This window comes from Dromiciops gliroides, chromosome 2 (genome assembly GCF_019393635.1).
Source record: "Dromiciops gliroides isolate mDroGli1 chromosome 2, mDroGli1.pri, whole genome shotgun sequence".
Lineage (NCBI taxonomy): Eukaryota > Metazoa > Chordata > Mammalia > Microbiotheria > Microbiotheriidae > Dromiciops > Dromiciops gliroides.
In genome coordinates this window covers 182,202,329-182,221,004 of record NC_057862.1, presented here as the reverse complement: position 1 = coordinate 182,221,004, position 18,676 = coordinate 182,202,329, and the positions used below count along the sequence as shown (strand labels likewise).

The following is an 18,676-nucleotide window of genomic DNA, read 5'->3' as shown; positions in this document are numbered from 1 at the left end:
TTCAGTAGGGCACTAAGATTTTTGACATGAGAGCTCTGGTCCACACGAATGTATATTAGAGGAAGAGCCTTGTTGAGGTTTCTAGATGTTTTTATGCTTCAGAAAATCTTCTAAAATAAATCCAGAAAGACCACAGGAAGATTAAATTTTATTTGTGGTTGACCATCAGGTGCCTCTAAAGTCAAATATTTACTGATGGGAACAGAATATACTTTATATGTTTTTCTGCTAAGTGGCAGTTCATTACTAATAACTGTTAAGTAAAGATAATAATAGTGACACTTTCAATAAATTTTTATCATTTGGTAGGTATTCCATTGGAAGAAGAAGAGGAGGAGGAGGAGGACACTTCATGGACTGGCAAACTAAGGGCACTGGTATATAAAATCAAAGGACCACCAAAGCCAGAGAAGGAACAGCCAATGGAGGAGGAAGAGCAGTGCCCAAGTAAGTGTCTATACAAGGTGATCCAACCTTCAGATTTCTGAGGAGAAAGCTAACGTACTTTCTAATAAAGGTTGGAAGTGAATGTGGGCTGCTCAGCCTTAGAAAAAATACTGGATATTATTGAAACAGTTACTGGTGGTATTATTGGCTTATATTTTGAGTTAAGCTTTTCTTTCAAAATTATAAATTCCATTCAGATAGAGTCTTTGGAAACTCAGAAAAACATGCTTGGTCTGATTACTTTGTGGTCCATTTACTGTGAGAAGCAATATCGTATTATGGAAAGAGTGCTAGACTTTAAGTATGGAAAGATGTGTGTTTGATTCCTGCCTAAGCACTTACTCACTATGTGACTGAAATCAAGTCCCTCTTGCATCTTCTATAAAATAAGGATGATTATAATACTTATAATGCTTATTTCATGGGGTTGTAGGGAAGGTCTACTTACATCGTAAACTTCAAAGTACTAGGTAAATATCAGTTATTGTTTCTATTACTCCATAACAGCCCTCAACCTTGTATTTTGCCTTCTTAAATGTTCCGATTATTTTTTTTCTTTTTAAGTATTACAGATTTTAGGCCCTATGCATTTTAGCTTCTTGACATGATACGAAAAACTGCCTTGGTGAGGAACTCAAATAATAGGTCAAAGGATATAGTAAAGAAAGAATATGATTTCCTTTGAATCAGCTTCTGGTGGTATAGGACATGGGGCCTGGAAGGCAGATCTAATAATAAATAGTATGAAAAGGAGTATCTTGTAACGATTGGAATGACACAACCTGCTGGAGACTTACTGTAGAAGAGTTCCACCCATGAAGCGAAGGTCTTTGAGGGCAAGACCAGGAGTCTTTTCTTTGGCGTCAGGAAGTGACGTGGGCTAGTGGGAGGAGGAAGGAAGAGACTGGTGCTCGGTCTTGCGCTCTTTCCTTTGGACTGTGGTGGAGAGCGGAGCTAGAAATGTGCTCTCCCTTTAATAGATAGGAATCTAGGCCTTTCTCTCTCTCTTTACCAAATTCTTGTTTTCCTTAATAAATGCTTAAAAGCCTAACTCTTGCTAAAGTTTATAATTTATTGGCGACCACTCATTAGATATTTTAGACAGTTTAGCTAGAATTTTAGCCCTTAACAATCTGAAGCCACAGAGGGAAATGATAATTCACATTTATATAACATTTTAAGGTTTGCAAAACAGTTTCTTCAAAATACTCTTAAGTTGTATCTACATTTAACAGATGAGAATACTGGAGCTTAGAGAAGCAGTATTTTGCCAAAGGTCTTGCAGTCAGTGGCAGAACTGGAGTTTGCACCCAGATCCAAGTGTTCCTTCATATATACCATATTGTTTCCTCATAGGATGTTGAAAATATGGATACACACATATCTCATGGGGCTTCCTATATCAGGAGAAAATTAAGATAATTTCCTCTAAGACAAATTTCTTTAAGTTAAAGGATTTTCTTTTTAAATCTATGCTATTATTTTCAGCTTTAACTTTGCCTCTCCAGTGAGGAGGGCCTTGATTCCAAAAGCTACATGTGACAACTTTGATAAATAGTACATTACATTTACCACGAGCTGTTTTTTTAAGCATTGTCAACCCTTGTCCTCATTCATTTCCCAAGGCATTATTTTATAGATGACTTCTGCCTTACTTATACCATGTTGAAACAAGATCATAACTTGTTCAGTACAGTAGAAGACTGTCTTTAAACCTATCTCTTAACCATTAAAACATCAAGTGTAAGATTGTTTGAACGTTACATATAATCATTGCCCAGCTTTGTACAGATTTTTCACATTTGTCCTTGGCCTGAAATGGAAGAAAGTTCATGGATTTTATATAGTTGTATTTTATCTTATTTTCTGTTCCAATCAATCTTAGTACATGCCTTCAAAATCATCAAGTAGAGAGGAATACTGTCAAGATATTGGTTTGGTTTGTCTGAAATATTTCTGAGGTTCATAAGTCTTTTTCCCCTTTAGTGACCTTTCCACTTTATCAAAAATGCCCACAAAGAAAGAATTTATCAGTAAAAGCACTAAAACCCGTATAAGAAAACAGGGAAGTTTTAGAAGTAGCTACTTTAGCATCACTTTGCCATTTGGATCCTTGACATCATTCAATCAATCATGGTCAATAAACCTGAATTTATTAGGCCTCTGCTATGTGTGAGAAATTGTGCTAGGTGCTGAAGATATGAAGACAAATGGAAAGGGCAAGGAATAAGAATACACTAGGAGACAAAGGAGAGGAGAGAAAAAAATGGTGAAAATCATCTCGCATAATTGAGATATACAAGTAGAAGTCTGCAGAATAAGAAAAGAATAGGGAGAAGCTGGCGATATTTAAACCTCACTCTCATCTGAATTTGTCAAAGGAAGGAAGTGTGTGTATGCACATACACACACACTCACACACAAAGTTAAGTACAGAAATACATTTCCCCAAGAGGAAAATAGGAGGAAAAAGGCTAAGGGAAATAGAGGGTATATGAGGGAGGGTAGATGAAAGGAGATATTAGAAGCAAAACAGTCTCTTAAAGATAAGGTGGGGATAAAGAGAAGGAAAAGTATAGCAATCACAACTGTAAATGTGAATGGAAAATGGAATGGAATAGCAGAATGTGTTAGAAAAAAGAATACAATAATGCATTATTTTAAAAAAACACTTGAAATAAAAAGTTAAACACAGTGTTAAAATGAAAGGATGGAACAGGATCTATTATGCTTCAACTGTAGTAAAGAGGCCAACAGTAGCCAACATTATCTCAGTCTGTCAGTCAATGATATATATTTTTGGTAGGTACCCACTATGTGCCAGGCATTGTTCTAAGTGCTGATCTTAAACAAAGTAACAGCAAAAATAAACCTGATTGAAAGAGTGAAACAGGGAAACTACATTTTGCGAAAAGGTGTAATAGACAATGAATTAATATCAATATTAAACATGGATCATGTGTTTAATCCCATATTATTATAGCCTGCTAACTTGATTTACCAGCATCTTTGAAGAATGGGTTAAAGAAAAGATCATTTAAAAACTCTTTCTTAGGGGGCAACTAGATGGCGCAGTGGATAGAGCACTGGCCCTGGAGTCAGGAGTACCTGAGTTCAAGTCTGACCTCAGACACTTAACACTTACTAGCTGTGTGACCCAGGGCAAATCACTTGGCCCCAGTTGCCTCACTTAAAAAAACAACAACAACAACAAAAAACTCGTATTTCTTAGCTTTTTATCAGGATGTCTTTCATGTTATTAGTGATTTGTCTCAGAACAAATGAAGCTCTCTTAAATGTTTTCTCTAAGTCTTGAATGTAATTTGATGCAATGATAAAAACATGTTGGGGTTGTATTGGAAATTCTAGGAGGTCTAGGGGGATATTTGGAATTGTTTTATTTTCCTTTTTGTTGTCTGATGTCATCTGAGGCATAATCCTTTCTCTTCTGGTGAAATAGGTCAGGGTTAACCAATTGTATGACAAGATTTGCACTTGTATTTCATGCAACTTCTCATTAAATACATTATTACTAAGAAAAATAACAAAAACAAACAAAAAATGAAATGAAGGACCTGAAAACTATTTTAGAAAAGTTACTTATGATAGATCTTTAGAAAATATTCATTGAGAACAAAAAGGAGTACACTTATTTCTTAGTTGTGCATTGCACCTTCACAAAAATTAACCATATATTAATACACAATCTAGGAGGCAAGGATATTATTTTAAACTTAGATACAGTTTAAACTAGGTTTCTTTTTTGTCATTATATTAACATTTTTTTCCATCAAGGGAAGAAAGGAATGTCAAATGCACTCTTGTTTATAATATTAAAGCACATTTTCCTAAACATATGTCGATCCCTAAAAAGCTAATTTCATTTTCAATGAACAAATGTCATTGTACCTTTATTAATGCTTCTGAAGCATTTTCAGAGATAATTATTATGCTTTAAGCTGAATTTTAGTCACCCAAACTGTATAAAGAAGATTATATAATTTAAATATAAATAAGTATTTCCTTTCCCAAATCAACTGTGTACACTTTAAGTTGCCTACTAGCATTAACATAAATCCCATGTAATTCTCAAGACTGAATAATAAAGTCTAAATATATGAACTCAAATGGGAACATAACATTAGAACAGAGGCACCAGGAGTTTATTCCTTCCAATAGCCACCAAGATCTATTTCTTATTTTTTTTTAATGGTAGGCATTTTATTGGGTGACTTCTAGATGTATGTTATGATCAAAATAAGGAGGTAGGAATCATTTCTGGTCTCCTGCAGCACAAAAATTTAAACCCAACCTTTCTGCTATCTCATCCTCTAGTAGCAGTATACCACAATTTCTCCTTGTAAGCCTGATGGACTAAAAAGGAATACTTTAAAAGTGAAGCAAGTAAACATTTCACAGTAAAGGAAGGTGAATAGCTTTATAGAATATGTGATCGATCTCATTTCCCAAAAAGAATTCAAAGAGAATATATATAAATTTAAGTAGCCTTCTTATTTTCTTCCTATGTATTAAAAATTGTAATGATACAAAAAATTAGATACAGAAGTAGCTGTTCTTCTAACAGTTCCTCCTAAGAAATGCAGTGCTTTGGAGACATTTCCCTTCTGTCTTAGTCTTAGTAGTCATTTAAGATGCTATTTATAGAGCATTTTTACAATAATCTATATGTAATTATAATTATAATAATTGGCTTTTTAAATCAGTAAATCAAGATTTTAGTAATAACCCCATAGATAAATCTATAATCATCTAAGGAAACCACATTCACATGACCACTTTCCCCAAAACATTCTATTGCATTTAAAGATATGTCTCATTTTCCATTCTTGAAAAGAACACCCCCTATTTATCAAATTCCCTGACCTGGACTATCTATCAAACCTTTTTGACAGGGCCTTCTGGAAATTCAGATGAATCTTTTATCAGGTGGGAAATGCTATGCCTAAGGTGTTCTGAGTCATATTTTTCTGGAAATTATAAACATAGCATTAGAACATTATTCAGAATAAAAATATATTAGAGCAATGTTTCCATTTGACTTTTTCCCCCTCACCTTTCCATCACTCTCAAATATATCATAAAAAAGTGTGACCCTCACTTTCTTCCAAAGACAGTAATTGGATGAGCCAATCACTGCAAATGGTTTAATTCATTTTAAAGACATCTCTTTAATTTCTGACAGCTTTTATTAATCTATCCTTTGGCAGCATTCCTCCTAACTTTATCATGAAGATCTTTCTTCTTTCACCTTACTTGACTGGTCTGTATGTCCATCTCTTTCTTTTTTACTGGGTCTGTATTTTTAACATCATCTTATCCTTACAGCACTTATAGGCTTGGTTGAAAGGTTATTATACCCAAGTATAGTTCAGTCCTCAGGGAAAACCTGAACCATCATTAAGATTAAAACACAGTTTTTTTGTTTTTGTTTTTTATTTTTTGCAGGGCAATGAGGGTTAAGTGACTTGCCCAAGGTCACACAGCTAGTAAGTGTCAAGTGTCTGAGGCCGGATTTGAACTCAGGTACTCCTGAATCCAGGTCCTGTGCCTTATCCACTGCACCACCTAGCTGCCCCAAAACACAGTTTCTTAAAGGAAAAATTACATCATGGTGACAGAGAAATAATTTACATACATATTGCCATCTTGTCCATTCCTCTTGGGTCATAAAAGTTAAAGAGCAGATAGATCCATAATCACGTTTTCTTCATTGTCATAAAAATTGAACAACTAAATAAAGTCATAATCTCATACATCCCCTAATGAAACAAACCTCATCAAAAAAGTTCTATAGGTAAACCAAATCAGGTTACAAATTACACTACATTTTGAGGATTCACAAATAGACTTATTGAGGAGGAGGATTTACATATTGCCAGGAATCAAGGACAATTGGGATTCTTCCTCTAGCTTCTTATCTAAGGAATGCTTAAGGCTCTTAAGTAAATTTTCACATCCCATGGGACAACTCTTGTTCAGGTGAGGCTAATATATAGACTTTTAATTAACTAAAAAATTATAGGAGGGGGGCAGCTAGGTGGCGCAGTAGATAAAGTACTGGCCCTGGATTCAGGAAGACCTGAGTTCAAATCCAGCCTCAGACACTTGACACTTACTAGCTGTGTGACCCTGGGCAAGTCACTTAACCCTCATTGCCCAGCCAGAAAAACAAACAAACAAAATTATAGGAGGAATGATCTCGAATCCTGAATAATAAAATAAAAATTCTATTATAATAGCTAGCTAGATGGATAGACAGGGCATGACCAGTGAAAAAATTTATTTGCTTGGCAATACATATTTGTGACAGAGGTTTAGTTTTTCATTCTCAGTTGTGGGATACAGAGGGTGGGACAAAAAGAAGTCTGATTTTTGCTGATTAAAAAAAGCTTAACTTTTTTAAAAAGGAGATATGTTTCCATATCTCCTTCCATCCTTGAGATTTGATTGGCCTAAGGACCTGAAAATTCAGGCTTGTTGACCTTACTTCCTGCCTGATTAATATTGTTTGTCCTTCATTCTCAAAGAGAACCATGACATTAGGAGGTAATGTCATGACTAGCAAAGAAAAGGACTGAAGTGAGGAAGGGCTGTGCAAGGTCACCAACCTTACTCTCTCCTCTAGAGCCATCTGGGTCCAGTGGCAAGATATAGATCAGGATGACTGGAGATGGCCCCAGATGTTTAAGGCAGTTGGGGTAAAGTAAATTGCCCAGTGTCACACAGCTATTAATTGTCTGCGTCTAAGGTGAGAGCTGAACTCAGATCCTCCCAACTTCAGGGCCAGTGCTTTATCCACTGTGCTACCTAGCTGCTGCTAGTTGCCTGATTAAGAAACAGATACGAGGAGTTCCAGGGGCTCTCTGATCAAGGTGATAAATGTGCTACCTGAGACACATGTGACCTACAGCAGTCCTGAGTGTGACCCAGAACCAGATTATTATGTAACTGGGAAATAGTTAACAAAATAAATAAAATACAATAAAACAGATAATTTTAGTATGTGGTTTTCTAGGTCAGTGTCACCCACAGGGATCCTTATGTATGGCTTAGGGGTCCCCATTTCTATTTGAGTTTGGAACCACTGCTCTATGAGGCTTAGCTGGTAGAAAACAGTGAGCATCTGTGGTAATAAAGCTTTACTCAGCTGAATCAACTTGAGGGATCCTCAGTGCTTATCCTTGTTGAATATCCTCTTGCTATGAATAAGTAAATATCTTTTTATTAACTGTTTTAAAAGAAAGAAATATAGAAATGATCCTTAAAAGCCTATGATGTCATATAATCCCTATCTGATCGCTTGCTGCCTCAGGGAGGGGGAGTGGAGGAAGAGAAGGAGGGATAAAAACTGGAACTCCAAACTATAAATAAAAATGTTTATAACATTAATAAAAGCCTATGACTTAATCATTGAAAAGCTCCCAGCATTAAACTAGTTGTAAAAGACCCTTTTAAGAGGTCTGAATTAGTCTTTTGTATGAATCAGGAAGTAGTAGTAATACCAGAATGAAGAATATTACATCATACCTCATGGTAGTCTTTGGGACAGCTAGGTGTCACAGTGGATAAAGCACCGGCCCTGGATTCAGGAGTATCTGAGTTCAAATCTGGCCCCAGGCACTTGATACTTACTAGCTGTGTGACCCTGGGCAAGTCACTTAACCCCAACTGCCTCACTAAAAAAAAAAAAAAGTCAGTTCACTTAGTCCAGGAGATCTTAAAGAACTCGACTTATAAAATAAAAAATAAATAAAGAACTCAACTCATGATGGGAGCAGTAGAACCCTAGGCTGTAAGAAGTCACAAGGATCTGAGAGCTGGAAACCTAGACAGAGGTAACCACCACAAGGAAAGCAGTCAGTGGGGGCAGCTGGTTGGAACAGTGGATAGAGCACTGGCCCTGGAGTCAGGAGTACCTGAGTTCAAATCCAGCCTCAGACACTTAACACTTACTAGCTGTGTGACCCTGGGCAAGTCACTTAACCCCAATTGCCTCACTTAAAAAAAATTTTTTTTTTAATTAAAAGAAAGCAGTCAGTACTCGGAGCAAGGCAAGGCAAAGCAATAGGCATTTATTCAGTACTTACTATGTACCAGGCACTATCCGAAGCCCAGAAGAAACAGATACAAGTTAAAACAAAGACAGTCCCTGCCTTTATAGTCCAATATTCTCATGGTCTAATGAGGGAAGACAGTGCATAAAAGGGAGCTTGGAAAGAGAGGTGAGGAAGGGAGGTTTCCAAGGGAGCCATGGTGTCAACGTCCAGAAAGAACCAAAACCAGGAAGAGAATGAAGGGTTAGCTGGATTGGATCCCCTCCCAAAATGGAGACCCCAGGAGCTCACCAATGGGATATGAGAGCCAGAATGGTGGACAGATGTTCCAGGGTGAGAAACTTGGAGTGAGGGAAATTGATGTTGGAGAGTAAGGAGGCTCCAGATGTTCAAGGAAGTTCCAGGGTGAAAGTGCAACTGAAACATGACATAGAATCCATGAAAGTCAGAGCCAATCAGGAGGGGAAATACATCAAGAGTTTCACACACAAGTACAATGCTGTGCATCTGTAGTCAGCAGCTCCTGGGCCCAGCCTAGTGGCAGTCATAACCTAATTAGGCTGAGGCAGCTGAAGCAGGCATGGGTGATGTCCAGGCTTCCCGGTGGCAGCATCCCCTGCAGGTTCTTGAAATCATAGAGGTAGCACACTTCCTTCCTCTTGATTCTGTTTAAGTTTCCTGATAGATTTCCCTAGGACAGTGAAAGATACAATCTCTTTATTTAATTCAGTTCAACTCACCAAACATTTATTAAGAAGGTACTATGTGATGGATGTTGGTGATATAAAAGTGGAAGTACCTGGTGGTCCCTTCCCTAGCCTTTACTAGCTGATCTTAAATTAAATATCCCTCATGGAGTTTATATTCTATTGGAGGCTTATATTCTCATGGATACACAGTGACAAAGTAGGGATGTGAACTTAGGTTCTGTATGACTGCTCTCCTTTTTCCACATCACAATGCCTAGAGAACTCTGAGATGATCTAGTTCAACTTTCTACGCCATTCCTTTGAATGTGCAGCCCTGTAATAATGCACCACTGCCATGCATTAAGATCTCTTATTTGAGAGCTGCAATTTTTCTTTCAGGTCATGGTATAGGCTTCAGAAGAAAAATGTATAGCCTTTGCAACTAAACATAATTCTTATGGAGTACAACATTCCTATTTCCAACCTCCCCCTCACCTTTGGGAAAAATCATAGGTCATAAATTATTGTTCTTTTGAACTGATAAAGAACTTGCTTTAACTAATGTTTTGGCTTTGAAGCAGGACCTTGTTATATTTGACTCTTTGGTAAAAGTCTTCCAGAGAAGAATCCATTCTGGCCCCTTAATAACTTCCCAGAAAGCTCAGATATTATCAAACTTGACAGACAGTCAGTAATCCCTCCTCCTTATTCCCATGCTTTGGTGGTTGTATTATTTTTAAGTCAATCCTTTTTTTGTAAACTGTTTTCCTTTAATTTGGTTGTACTTTTGCTAGTTTGTCAACTCCTGTCCTTAATCTGAACCCTAAAACACCTACCATATTGATATACACAGCAAGAGATTAAACCAATCCTTTTGCATCTAAATGTCTTTCAAAACTCTGGTAGCAGAGTTCTATTTTTATGTTCTTGTGATGAGCTAAGACATATCTGGAGCAGACATCTGCTACATATAGTATTATGTAGGTAGAAAAATAGGCCATTATATAGAGCACGTAATATAGACACCCTAGATCCGTACTCATTTCTAGGTTTGTTGCTATTCACTGTGTGACTTTAATGAAGTCACCTTTAGCACTCTGTGTCCTGTGACCCTAAATTTAAATTAGGAACCTCAACCTTTTCTTCACTTCATGAAAATGTTTAGGCAAAATAGTGAAGATATTTGTTTTGGGATTTCTTCCATTTCCCCTTGTCACTCTCTTCTTTTTACTTCCTTTCATTCCAAGGGCCCAGTTCCCTCATCCTGCCTCTTGACTTTTCTCAGTAGAACTGTGTAATGTAACCTTGGTATTCCAATCAAAACTTAACTGCTCATTGTCACATTCTTTTTAGCATACAGTTAGCTGTGGTGGGAAGTAATCTCATAAATTAATTTGTACCATAAGATATTAAAGACTGATGGTAGTTTAGTTATCTGAAATATTAGCATTTTAACTAGAGACTCCTAGAGAAACATGCTGTAACCTGAAAAAATGATCCTAATAGTGGGTGTTCAGGGACTGTGACTGGCTGCTAAGTGAGTTATTTAATGATTTGTAGGCCTTTACTAGCTCATCTTAAATTAAATATCCCTCAGGAACCAAAGCTTCCCATGACCACTTGTTTATGCATGTTAGAAAAGTGAAAGCCTATTCTAATAACATTTCTTCAACTAGGAAAAAAGTTCTTGTAATTTATAATTCTACAGTGAGTGAACTAATGAATGAATAAGTATTTATTCATGATTTACTCTGTGCCAAGCATTTGTACTGAACACTGTAGGATTGAAGAAACTCTCTGCATTCAAGAAACTTAATGGGAAAGAAAAGTGATGGCCAGGAAAGCATGTTTTGGTCTCTGAGAAGTCATCAAATGAAGGAAATTGTAGGGTAATCCACTGACACACCATATCCAAAGGTAATGGTAGTGGTGATTTGAGTACAGCCCTGAAAACAAGAGATATAAACAAGGAGGGGATGGTTTGGGCAAGGCTGAAGGGCAGAAAATGTGTGGGATAAAGGGGCTTGGTTCCAGGGAGTCCAGAGCTGAGTGACTCTAGAGTTCTGGTTTAACACAGCATCTGCAATGTTAATAGAATTATAGAAAAAAAAATAGAATTATAGAACTTCAGAGTTGAGAAGGATTTCTAAGAATTTCCTCTACAGTTATCCAAACAGGTGGTTGTCTAGCCTCTGCCTTTAAAATCTCCAGGGACAAGAAATTTGTTACCCTCTGAGGCAGCCCATTTTGTACTTTAGAAAGTTGTTCCTTGTCCATCTGTAGCTTGTTTCACTACAAGTTAAATCCTTTTCTCTTAGTTGTGTGAAATTTTCTTGCTCAATCACAGTCATTTGTATGCTGAAGGGTCAGATTAAATCATTCAAAAGCCATGTCCCTAAGTGTGCACCTATCCACAAAAACATAGTGTATTGAAGTTTATTTGAATGAATGTGATTAAATCTTTACAATGGAATACAAGGCCTTTGTTTTCTCATTTCACCTGGCACCTCACTATTGCAAGGATATCCTTTTATTCTTCTCTATCTGATTTTCAGTTGCATTTCCAACAGCAGAAACTCTAGAATTTCTTTTCTTTCTTCAACACTCTTTCGCCATCCCTTAGCAAAAGACCTTGCTTCATACTTTAATAAGACAACAAAGGTCATTTGCCATGAGGTCCTTCTCCCTTACTCTTCTCTCAGAATACAGCTGACCTCACCCCCTCCATTCTCTCCTCATTTATTCTAATTTCTAATAAAGAGGTGGCCTTTCTCCCCAACCAGGCCAACCCTTCCATTCCATCCCCTCCCCTGCTCCAAAACTTCACCATTACCTCTAGAATCTAATATACGCACTTTTGCCTTTTAAAAATATTCACGATATAGCTCCAGCATACCATTCCAAGCATGTTACACATTATTCCCCTTTATACAATTTTTGGTCAATTCACACCTGCCTTCTTGTTATTCTTTACAAATGACTTTCCATGTCCCATCTCATTAACTTTTCACCATCTGCCTCCAATCCAAGAATGCATTCCTACTTCACCTCTACCTTTTAAAATTCCTAGCTTCTTTCAAAGCTGAGCTCAAGCACCACCACCTATATTAGCCCTTTCCTGGGTCTCTCGTGTGTGTATACACACACATGCACACACACACACACACACACACACAGATGCATATGCTCATATGCTTGTATAATCTAAATTATTTGAAGACAGGGACTACTTTATCTTTGAGTTCCTACTTGCCTAAGATAGTGGCTGGTACATAGTAGATGGTTAATAAATTTTTTATTCTTGACTAGAAGCAACCTTATTTAATATTTTCTATTAAGAATTATCAATCTCTTTGATGCTTAACTATATCCTTAAGCCTTTACTTCTCTATGCCTCACTTATCTTACTTGTAAAATGGAGCTTGTAAGTGGCTATAGCTAACCAATGATATATGTTGGAGTTCACACTGAAAGAAGCAGATGGCAAGCTTATTCTGAACTTACACAATCACTGTGTCCATTCTTGTTGCTTTTTCAGCAACCCTGAAAGAACTTATCTCTCAGACCATGGTGCGCTGGGCTCAAGAAGATCAAATCCAGGACCCAGAGCTTGTTCGGATAATGTTCAATCTTCTCCGTCGGCAGTATGACAGCATTGGAGAGCTTCTGCAAGCCATGAGGAAGACTTATACAATTAGCCATGCTTCTATAGAGGATACTATCAACCTGCTAGCTGCCTTGGGCCAGATTCGCTCCCTCCTCAGTGTAAGGATGGGGAAGGAAGAAGAGCTGCTTATGATTAATGGACTAGGGTAGGTAATAGCCAGCTAAATATTTTTGATATTCCTAAAGAACATGTTGAGGCAAAAATGTGTAATTGGCTATGGGGTGCATAATTCCATTCCTATTCAGGGGCATTAAAATGGATAAAGAAGCATCTAATCAGTTCCTATTTAGGGTACACCATTTGCAGCTGTCATATTAAGATGCTCTTCATTAAGACCATTGGAAGAGTTTGTTAATTGTTCCATATTTCATTCTCACTTGGAATGAATATATGCAGCATAATTGAATATGTGGTAACTCAAGTAAAGAGACGCACAGCACAGTGACCAAAGAAAGATACTCCTTCTCTGGAAAAAACAAAGAACGCTCATAGTAGAGCCAAGAGAAGCCAGGCGATGCAATGGTGTTGGAGTCAAAACCACCTGAGTTCCAATCCTGTGTCAGACACTAGCTGTGTGGCCCTCAGCAAGTCACTTAACCTCTCTCTACCTCCATTTCCTCATCTGTAAAATGGCCATAATAGTAGCACCTACCTCACACGGTTGTTTTTGAGGATCAAATGAGATAACATATGTAAAATGCTTTGCAAAGCTTTTAAAATGCTAGCTATTATTATTATTAAGTTTGATTTCAATAAAAATAGCCTTTGGAAATCTGGTAGAATTTTGGAGGATAGAGAGATACTCCAAGTAAGTGAGGAGTGAGATTTTAGCATCTATGTTTTTTTTTATTATTGAGAGAAGTCTTTTAAGAAACTTGACTTATTTGGATAATTTGTCAGTTAAAATAACCCCTCTGTGTTTCCAAAAACATCCTTTGAATCATCGGGATCAGTTCCAAGGACACTGCCACTGCCAGCAGCAAATACTATTTGCTGTTCAGTCATTTCAGTCATGTCTGACTCTTCCTGATCCCATTTGAAGTTTTCTTATCAAGGACTCTAAAGTGGTTTGCCTTTTCCTTCTCCAGCTCATTTTACAGATGAGGAACCGAGGCAAATAGGGTTAAGTGACTTGCCCAACATCACACAGCTAATGAGTCACATGGGTAGTAAATGTCTGAGGCCAGATTTTAACTCATGAAGACAAATCTTTCTGATTCCAAACCAGTGTTCTATCCACTGTACCACCTAGCTGCCCAGAAAATACTAATTGCCCATGTATTTCATAGAGATTCATAAAATATTAGTAATTAAAAGGACTTTAGAAATAATCCCATCTTATTTTACAAATGAGGATACTAAAATTGTAAGAGCAGAAATTTTTTCCCCACATTCACACAGCTAATTAATGGAACAATCAGAGTCAAAACCCAATTCAAACCCTTGCTCATTGTACTTCAATCACTGTTCCCAGGGGCATCCCATAACACTCCAAGTCAGAATCTACAGGAAGGTTTCAGAGGAACCTTAGAAAAAAAAACGTTTCCTAATATCCTAGCCAAACATGACATGGGAATAAGGGTCAGGGACAACTATTGATGTGTAGGGGATAGACTAGGAGAAGAGATCAAATCCAAAAGCAGCCCTTCCCCCCAGTGCAGTGTTTCCCACATAATTCACCTGCTCCACCACTGTCATCATCATTCTTCTGGTTTAAAAAAGAGGGTAGGAGGGAAGAAAAACAACAACCTGGTACTGTGCCATGAATATCTAAATGGCAAAGGTCTATGATTCACCTGTGCCTCTTCTTTTGTGAATTTTGGTTTTAATGTCAAATTATGCCAGAGGCAGGATTCCATTTCTGACTCTTACTATGTGACCTCTGGTAAATTACATTACTGAACCTCAGTTTCATTTGTAAAATCAGAATAATACTTTCGCTATCCCAGGTAGCTCAGTAGAATGAAGGTGGTTCACAATCTTTTGTACCTACAGGTCTTTCAATGCACACATATGCCTGGTATATTATAGCACAGTAGTATTCATGGCAAAATGAGAAAGTAAAGCTTTTTCTACTCTTTACCCTAGGGATATAATGAATAACAAAGTTTTTTACCAGCATCCCAACCTTATGAGAGTCCTGGGCATGCATGAGACTGTAATGGAGGTGATGGTGAATGTTCTTGGAGGAGAGAAATCTCAGGTATTGTTACAAGGAGGGTTTTGTCATCATTTGCCTCATAATAGAGAACAGTGAAATGACGTTCCAAGAATTAACACAATGTCAGGTCCCCCAGTCTCTGACAAAGGCATCCCTGAGAGAATAAAGAAAATCTCAGAAAGTGTTGTCAAGAACTCAATTTCCACTAATATTGTGTACAGATGGGTTACTACAAAACTTTCATTGTTATTTGAACTTGTGCAACTTGTAGCCTGTCTGCTTTAGCATGCTAAGATTCCCTAAGGACACACAACATGGAAAAACATAGATACACACAGGGAAAATACCCAGAAGTAACAGGTCCTCAAAGCTGTACTGCTCTATCAGGAGAAGATTCACCAGCTTTAAAAAGGATCATTGCTACCATGGAATGGGCCAGCATTACCCACAGCAACCAACCAGAAAACAGTTTTTCTTTTATATATTTATATGTTGCTTCCAGTTAGGCTTTGAGTAGAGAAGAGAAAGCTCTACTTCTCAAGATTGTTGTGCTCAGGTGTTGCTTGCCCCTTTCTCCTACCCCCAGTTATACTGCCATAGTTTCTTTAGTGTGGTGAAAGCCTTTTAGTTATCATCTCAGTTATTCTAACTGTACAAAATGTGGGTACTTACAGTGGCAGGTAGAGAATGGAATGATGCCTGTCTAAAGCAGAGGCCATGATGTAATCATGCAGAACTGCTACTAGCCTAGCTGAGTATTTAATTCAATTCCACTTCAACAAAAACTTACTAAGTTTATACCATATAGAAAACACTGATGTGGTATTGAAAGGTCTAGAAAATCTATGACCAACAATACTATCAAAAGCCCAAAGAATTTCCTTACCCATACCACTGTACTGGATTAGTTTGCTAATGTTTGCTTCTCCCCCTTGTAGACTGGTTTTTATCAACCTTTAATTCTTCCTATTTTAGTAATTCTTGACTGTTTAAAAAGACATCTTGATGATTCCAGGTCCCATTTCCCCTGAATTGTGTCCATCTCCTATATGTCTAGCATTTCTAATGAAATCAGACTTTATGGCCCACTGCCTGGTGAGTGTCCTGCAATTAAAAGGAGCTTCTATTAGCAAGGAAATCTGTTTCACTTTTGTAGAAGGAAATAAGTAGGGTAACTCAATACTACTCAGCCTGGATTCTTAGTGGGGTTAGACAGTCTCTACCTAGTAGACCAAGCAAATTTCCAAGAATGGTATTCAGGGATGTTAGGCTTCCAGAAATTAGTAATATCCTATACAAAATCTCTAAGGAATGAGGAATTTAAAAAAAAAAAAAACAGACGCTAAGCTTAGTACTCCATTTTATCTGGTCTTGTTCCATCTCTAAGAAGTTGATTTTTCTAGGAAGCCCCTTAGAAAATACCTTATTGTTCTCTGAGCAGTTTGTCTCTATATGAGCCTATTGGGTTAGTAACTTAATTTATTCTCAAAGTACTTCATCTTTAATTTTAAAAGAGGAAATCAAGAGCCAATCAGCCATTCTGGTCTTCCCAGAGACCTCCGAGGAGTACTGGTGAAGGGAACTCAGACCTGAAACCCACAATCAATAAGCATCTATTGACTGCCTACTCTTTACAAAAGTTTCTGGTTAAAACAATATAAAAGTATGGTACACAGAAGTATAAGTGTTCAAGTCAATCTCTTTGAAAATATGAGATTAACATACATAAAGCAAAAGCAAACAGTGTAGGACCAGTTATAGTCAATTCCTGAATTGCATAGTATAGATTCTACATGTCATAATTATTTAACGGAAGGATATATTTCATTATTGGTTGCAATAATTGAAAAAGCCACAAATGAGTAAAAAGCATGGTGCTCAGTAAACAGCTTGTTAATTTTCACAGCCTTTACTCTGATGTCTTATCTTCTTGCCTATGGGTACAAGTACTTACCCCTTCTTTTCCTACTTTCCCTAAAATTTCCTTTAGAATGCATTCTTACTTCACTTCCAGCTAGGAAAAAACACTTTGTCTATACCATATCATATCATATTTGGGAAATAAGAGGGCAGCTGGGCTAGACAAAGAATATTTGGTTTGGATTTGCTTTGGAGAGAAGATACTTCTGAAACTGCATTTAGCTCTCAGCTCTCATAGCCTTCATCTGGATAAACAACTTGCCAGATTCTCCCTGGGATATATGTAAACCAAAGGGAAGGGCTGAGACTATAGGGATACATCTCTGAGCTACTTTCTGCTTGTAATAGTTTTTTCTTATATTATTTACGGTCAGTGTTTTATGAGAAGATTTGGTGACAACATCTAACAGACACCAATTAATTCCTTTCTTTGATTCACTTTTCCCTCAGATTGCTTTTCCAAAGATGGTTGCTAGCTGTTGCCGATTCCTTTGCTATTTTTGTCGAATCAGCAGACAAAATCAAAAAGCCATGTTTGAGCATCTAAGCTACCTACTTGAAAATAGCAGTGTTGGCCTAGGTATGTAATGTTAGAATTCAGGTCTCATTGTAGAAGCAATAAAGTAACTATAGGTCTTGTAATTTTTAAAAAAGAGATTATTTATGATCCAAAAGAAAATATGAATGTATCCTTTCTTTTTCTGTTCATATGTGCACTTGTCCCTTCTTATTCAAAGATGATGTTACTGATGCTACATAATATTTTTTGCTAGAATTAAGGGAGATTTTCATCAATCAATTCTACTAATTTCAACCCATCTCTCTTGGGAGCAATGACACATGTCTTATGAGTTTTCCAGTCAGGGCAGTACATGTGTGGCATGTTCTACTCAATTGATTGAAGCATGATGATAATACTGACAGTGTGAAGAGTTCCATCTGTTGACAAGATAGCCTTTTCTCAGTTCCATGACTGTGGACTACATTCCTATCCCAATCTTGTCAGCTTCCAAATGCATGTTATTCATTTTTAATCACACTGGAATAGAGAGAGTGTGATTGGACCTCAGTATATCCATTGCTTCTGTTGGAAAGTGGCATCCTAATTTTCATATATAAATGATAGCATATTTTTATTTATTTTGTATACTTTAGTATTTCAAACCAAAAATAAATCAAGGCAATGAAAAGATTTGGAGAGATTGTTAAACAACATTACAAGCTCCAAAATTAAGTGGGACTTTTGTGTCAAGTGATGTATTAGAATACAGGATACTTGATTGCTAACATTCTCCAACTTACACTGAGTGACATCTCTATTCCTTAGTTTCCGTATCTGTAACATGGGAACAATAATGATGGTCACTGAAAGGACTTTCTATGAAATTTCCTGCTAGAGGAAAAAAATTTTAAACAATGAGGACTCTTCATATCAGTAGAAGCACACTTATTTACAATGATTGAATCATATACTTCCTCCATATTCAGGTTAAGATGATGAAAATAAAGATTACCAACTGAAACAGCCCCTAATTTTGGCTTATTTCAACCTCCAAAATCCTATTCAAATTGCCATTCTCAGACAAATGGAGGACGACTCTCTTTGGTATGAAATAGACCATTAACCTAGATTCCAGTATAACTGTTATTCTCTCCCACCTACAGAAGCCTTAGGCTGGCATTGTGTAGCTTCACTTTCTCTGTTTTTTTTTTTTTT

General features: G+C 37.1%; 1 protein-coding gene across 1 annotated transcript in view; it reads left to right on the top strand.

The window, feature by feature from the left end:
- RYR3 (ryanodine receptor 3) overlaps positions 1-18,676 on the top strand; it is a 681,173-nt gene that overhangs the window by 471,330 nt on the left and 191,167 nt on the right. Inside the window, exons 38-41 of the mRNA XM_043982013.1 lie at positions 310-447; positions 12,750-13,023; positions 14,967-15,081; positions 17,410-17,539. Of these exons, the coding sequence (XP_043837948.1) occupies positions 310-447; positions 12,750-13,023; positions 14,967-15,081; positions 17,410-17,539 (657 nt within the window). The remainder of the gene's footprint in view (positions 1-309; positions 448-12,749; positions 13,024-14,966; positions 15,082-17,409; positions 17,540-18,676) is intronic.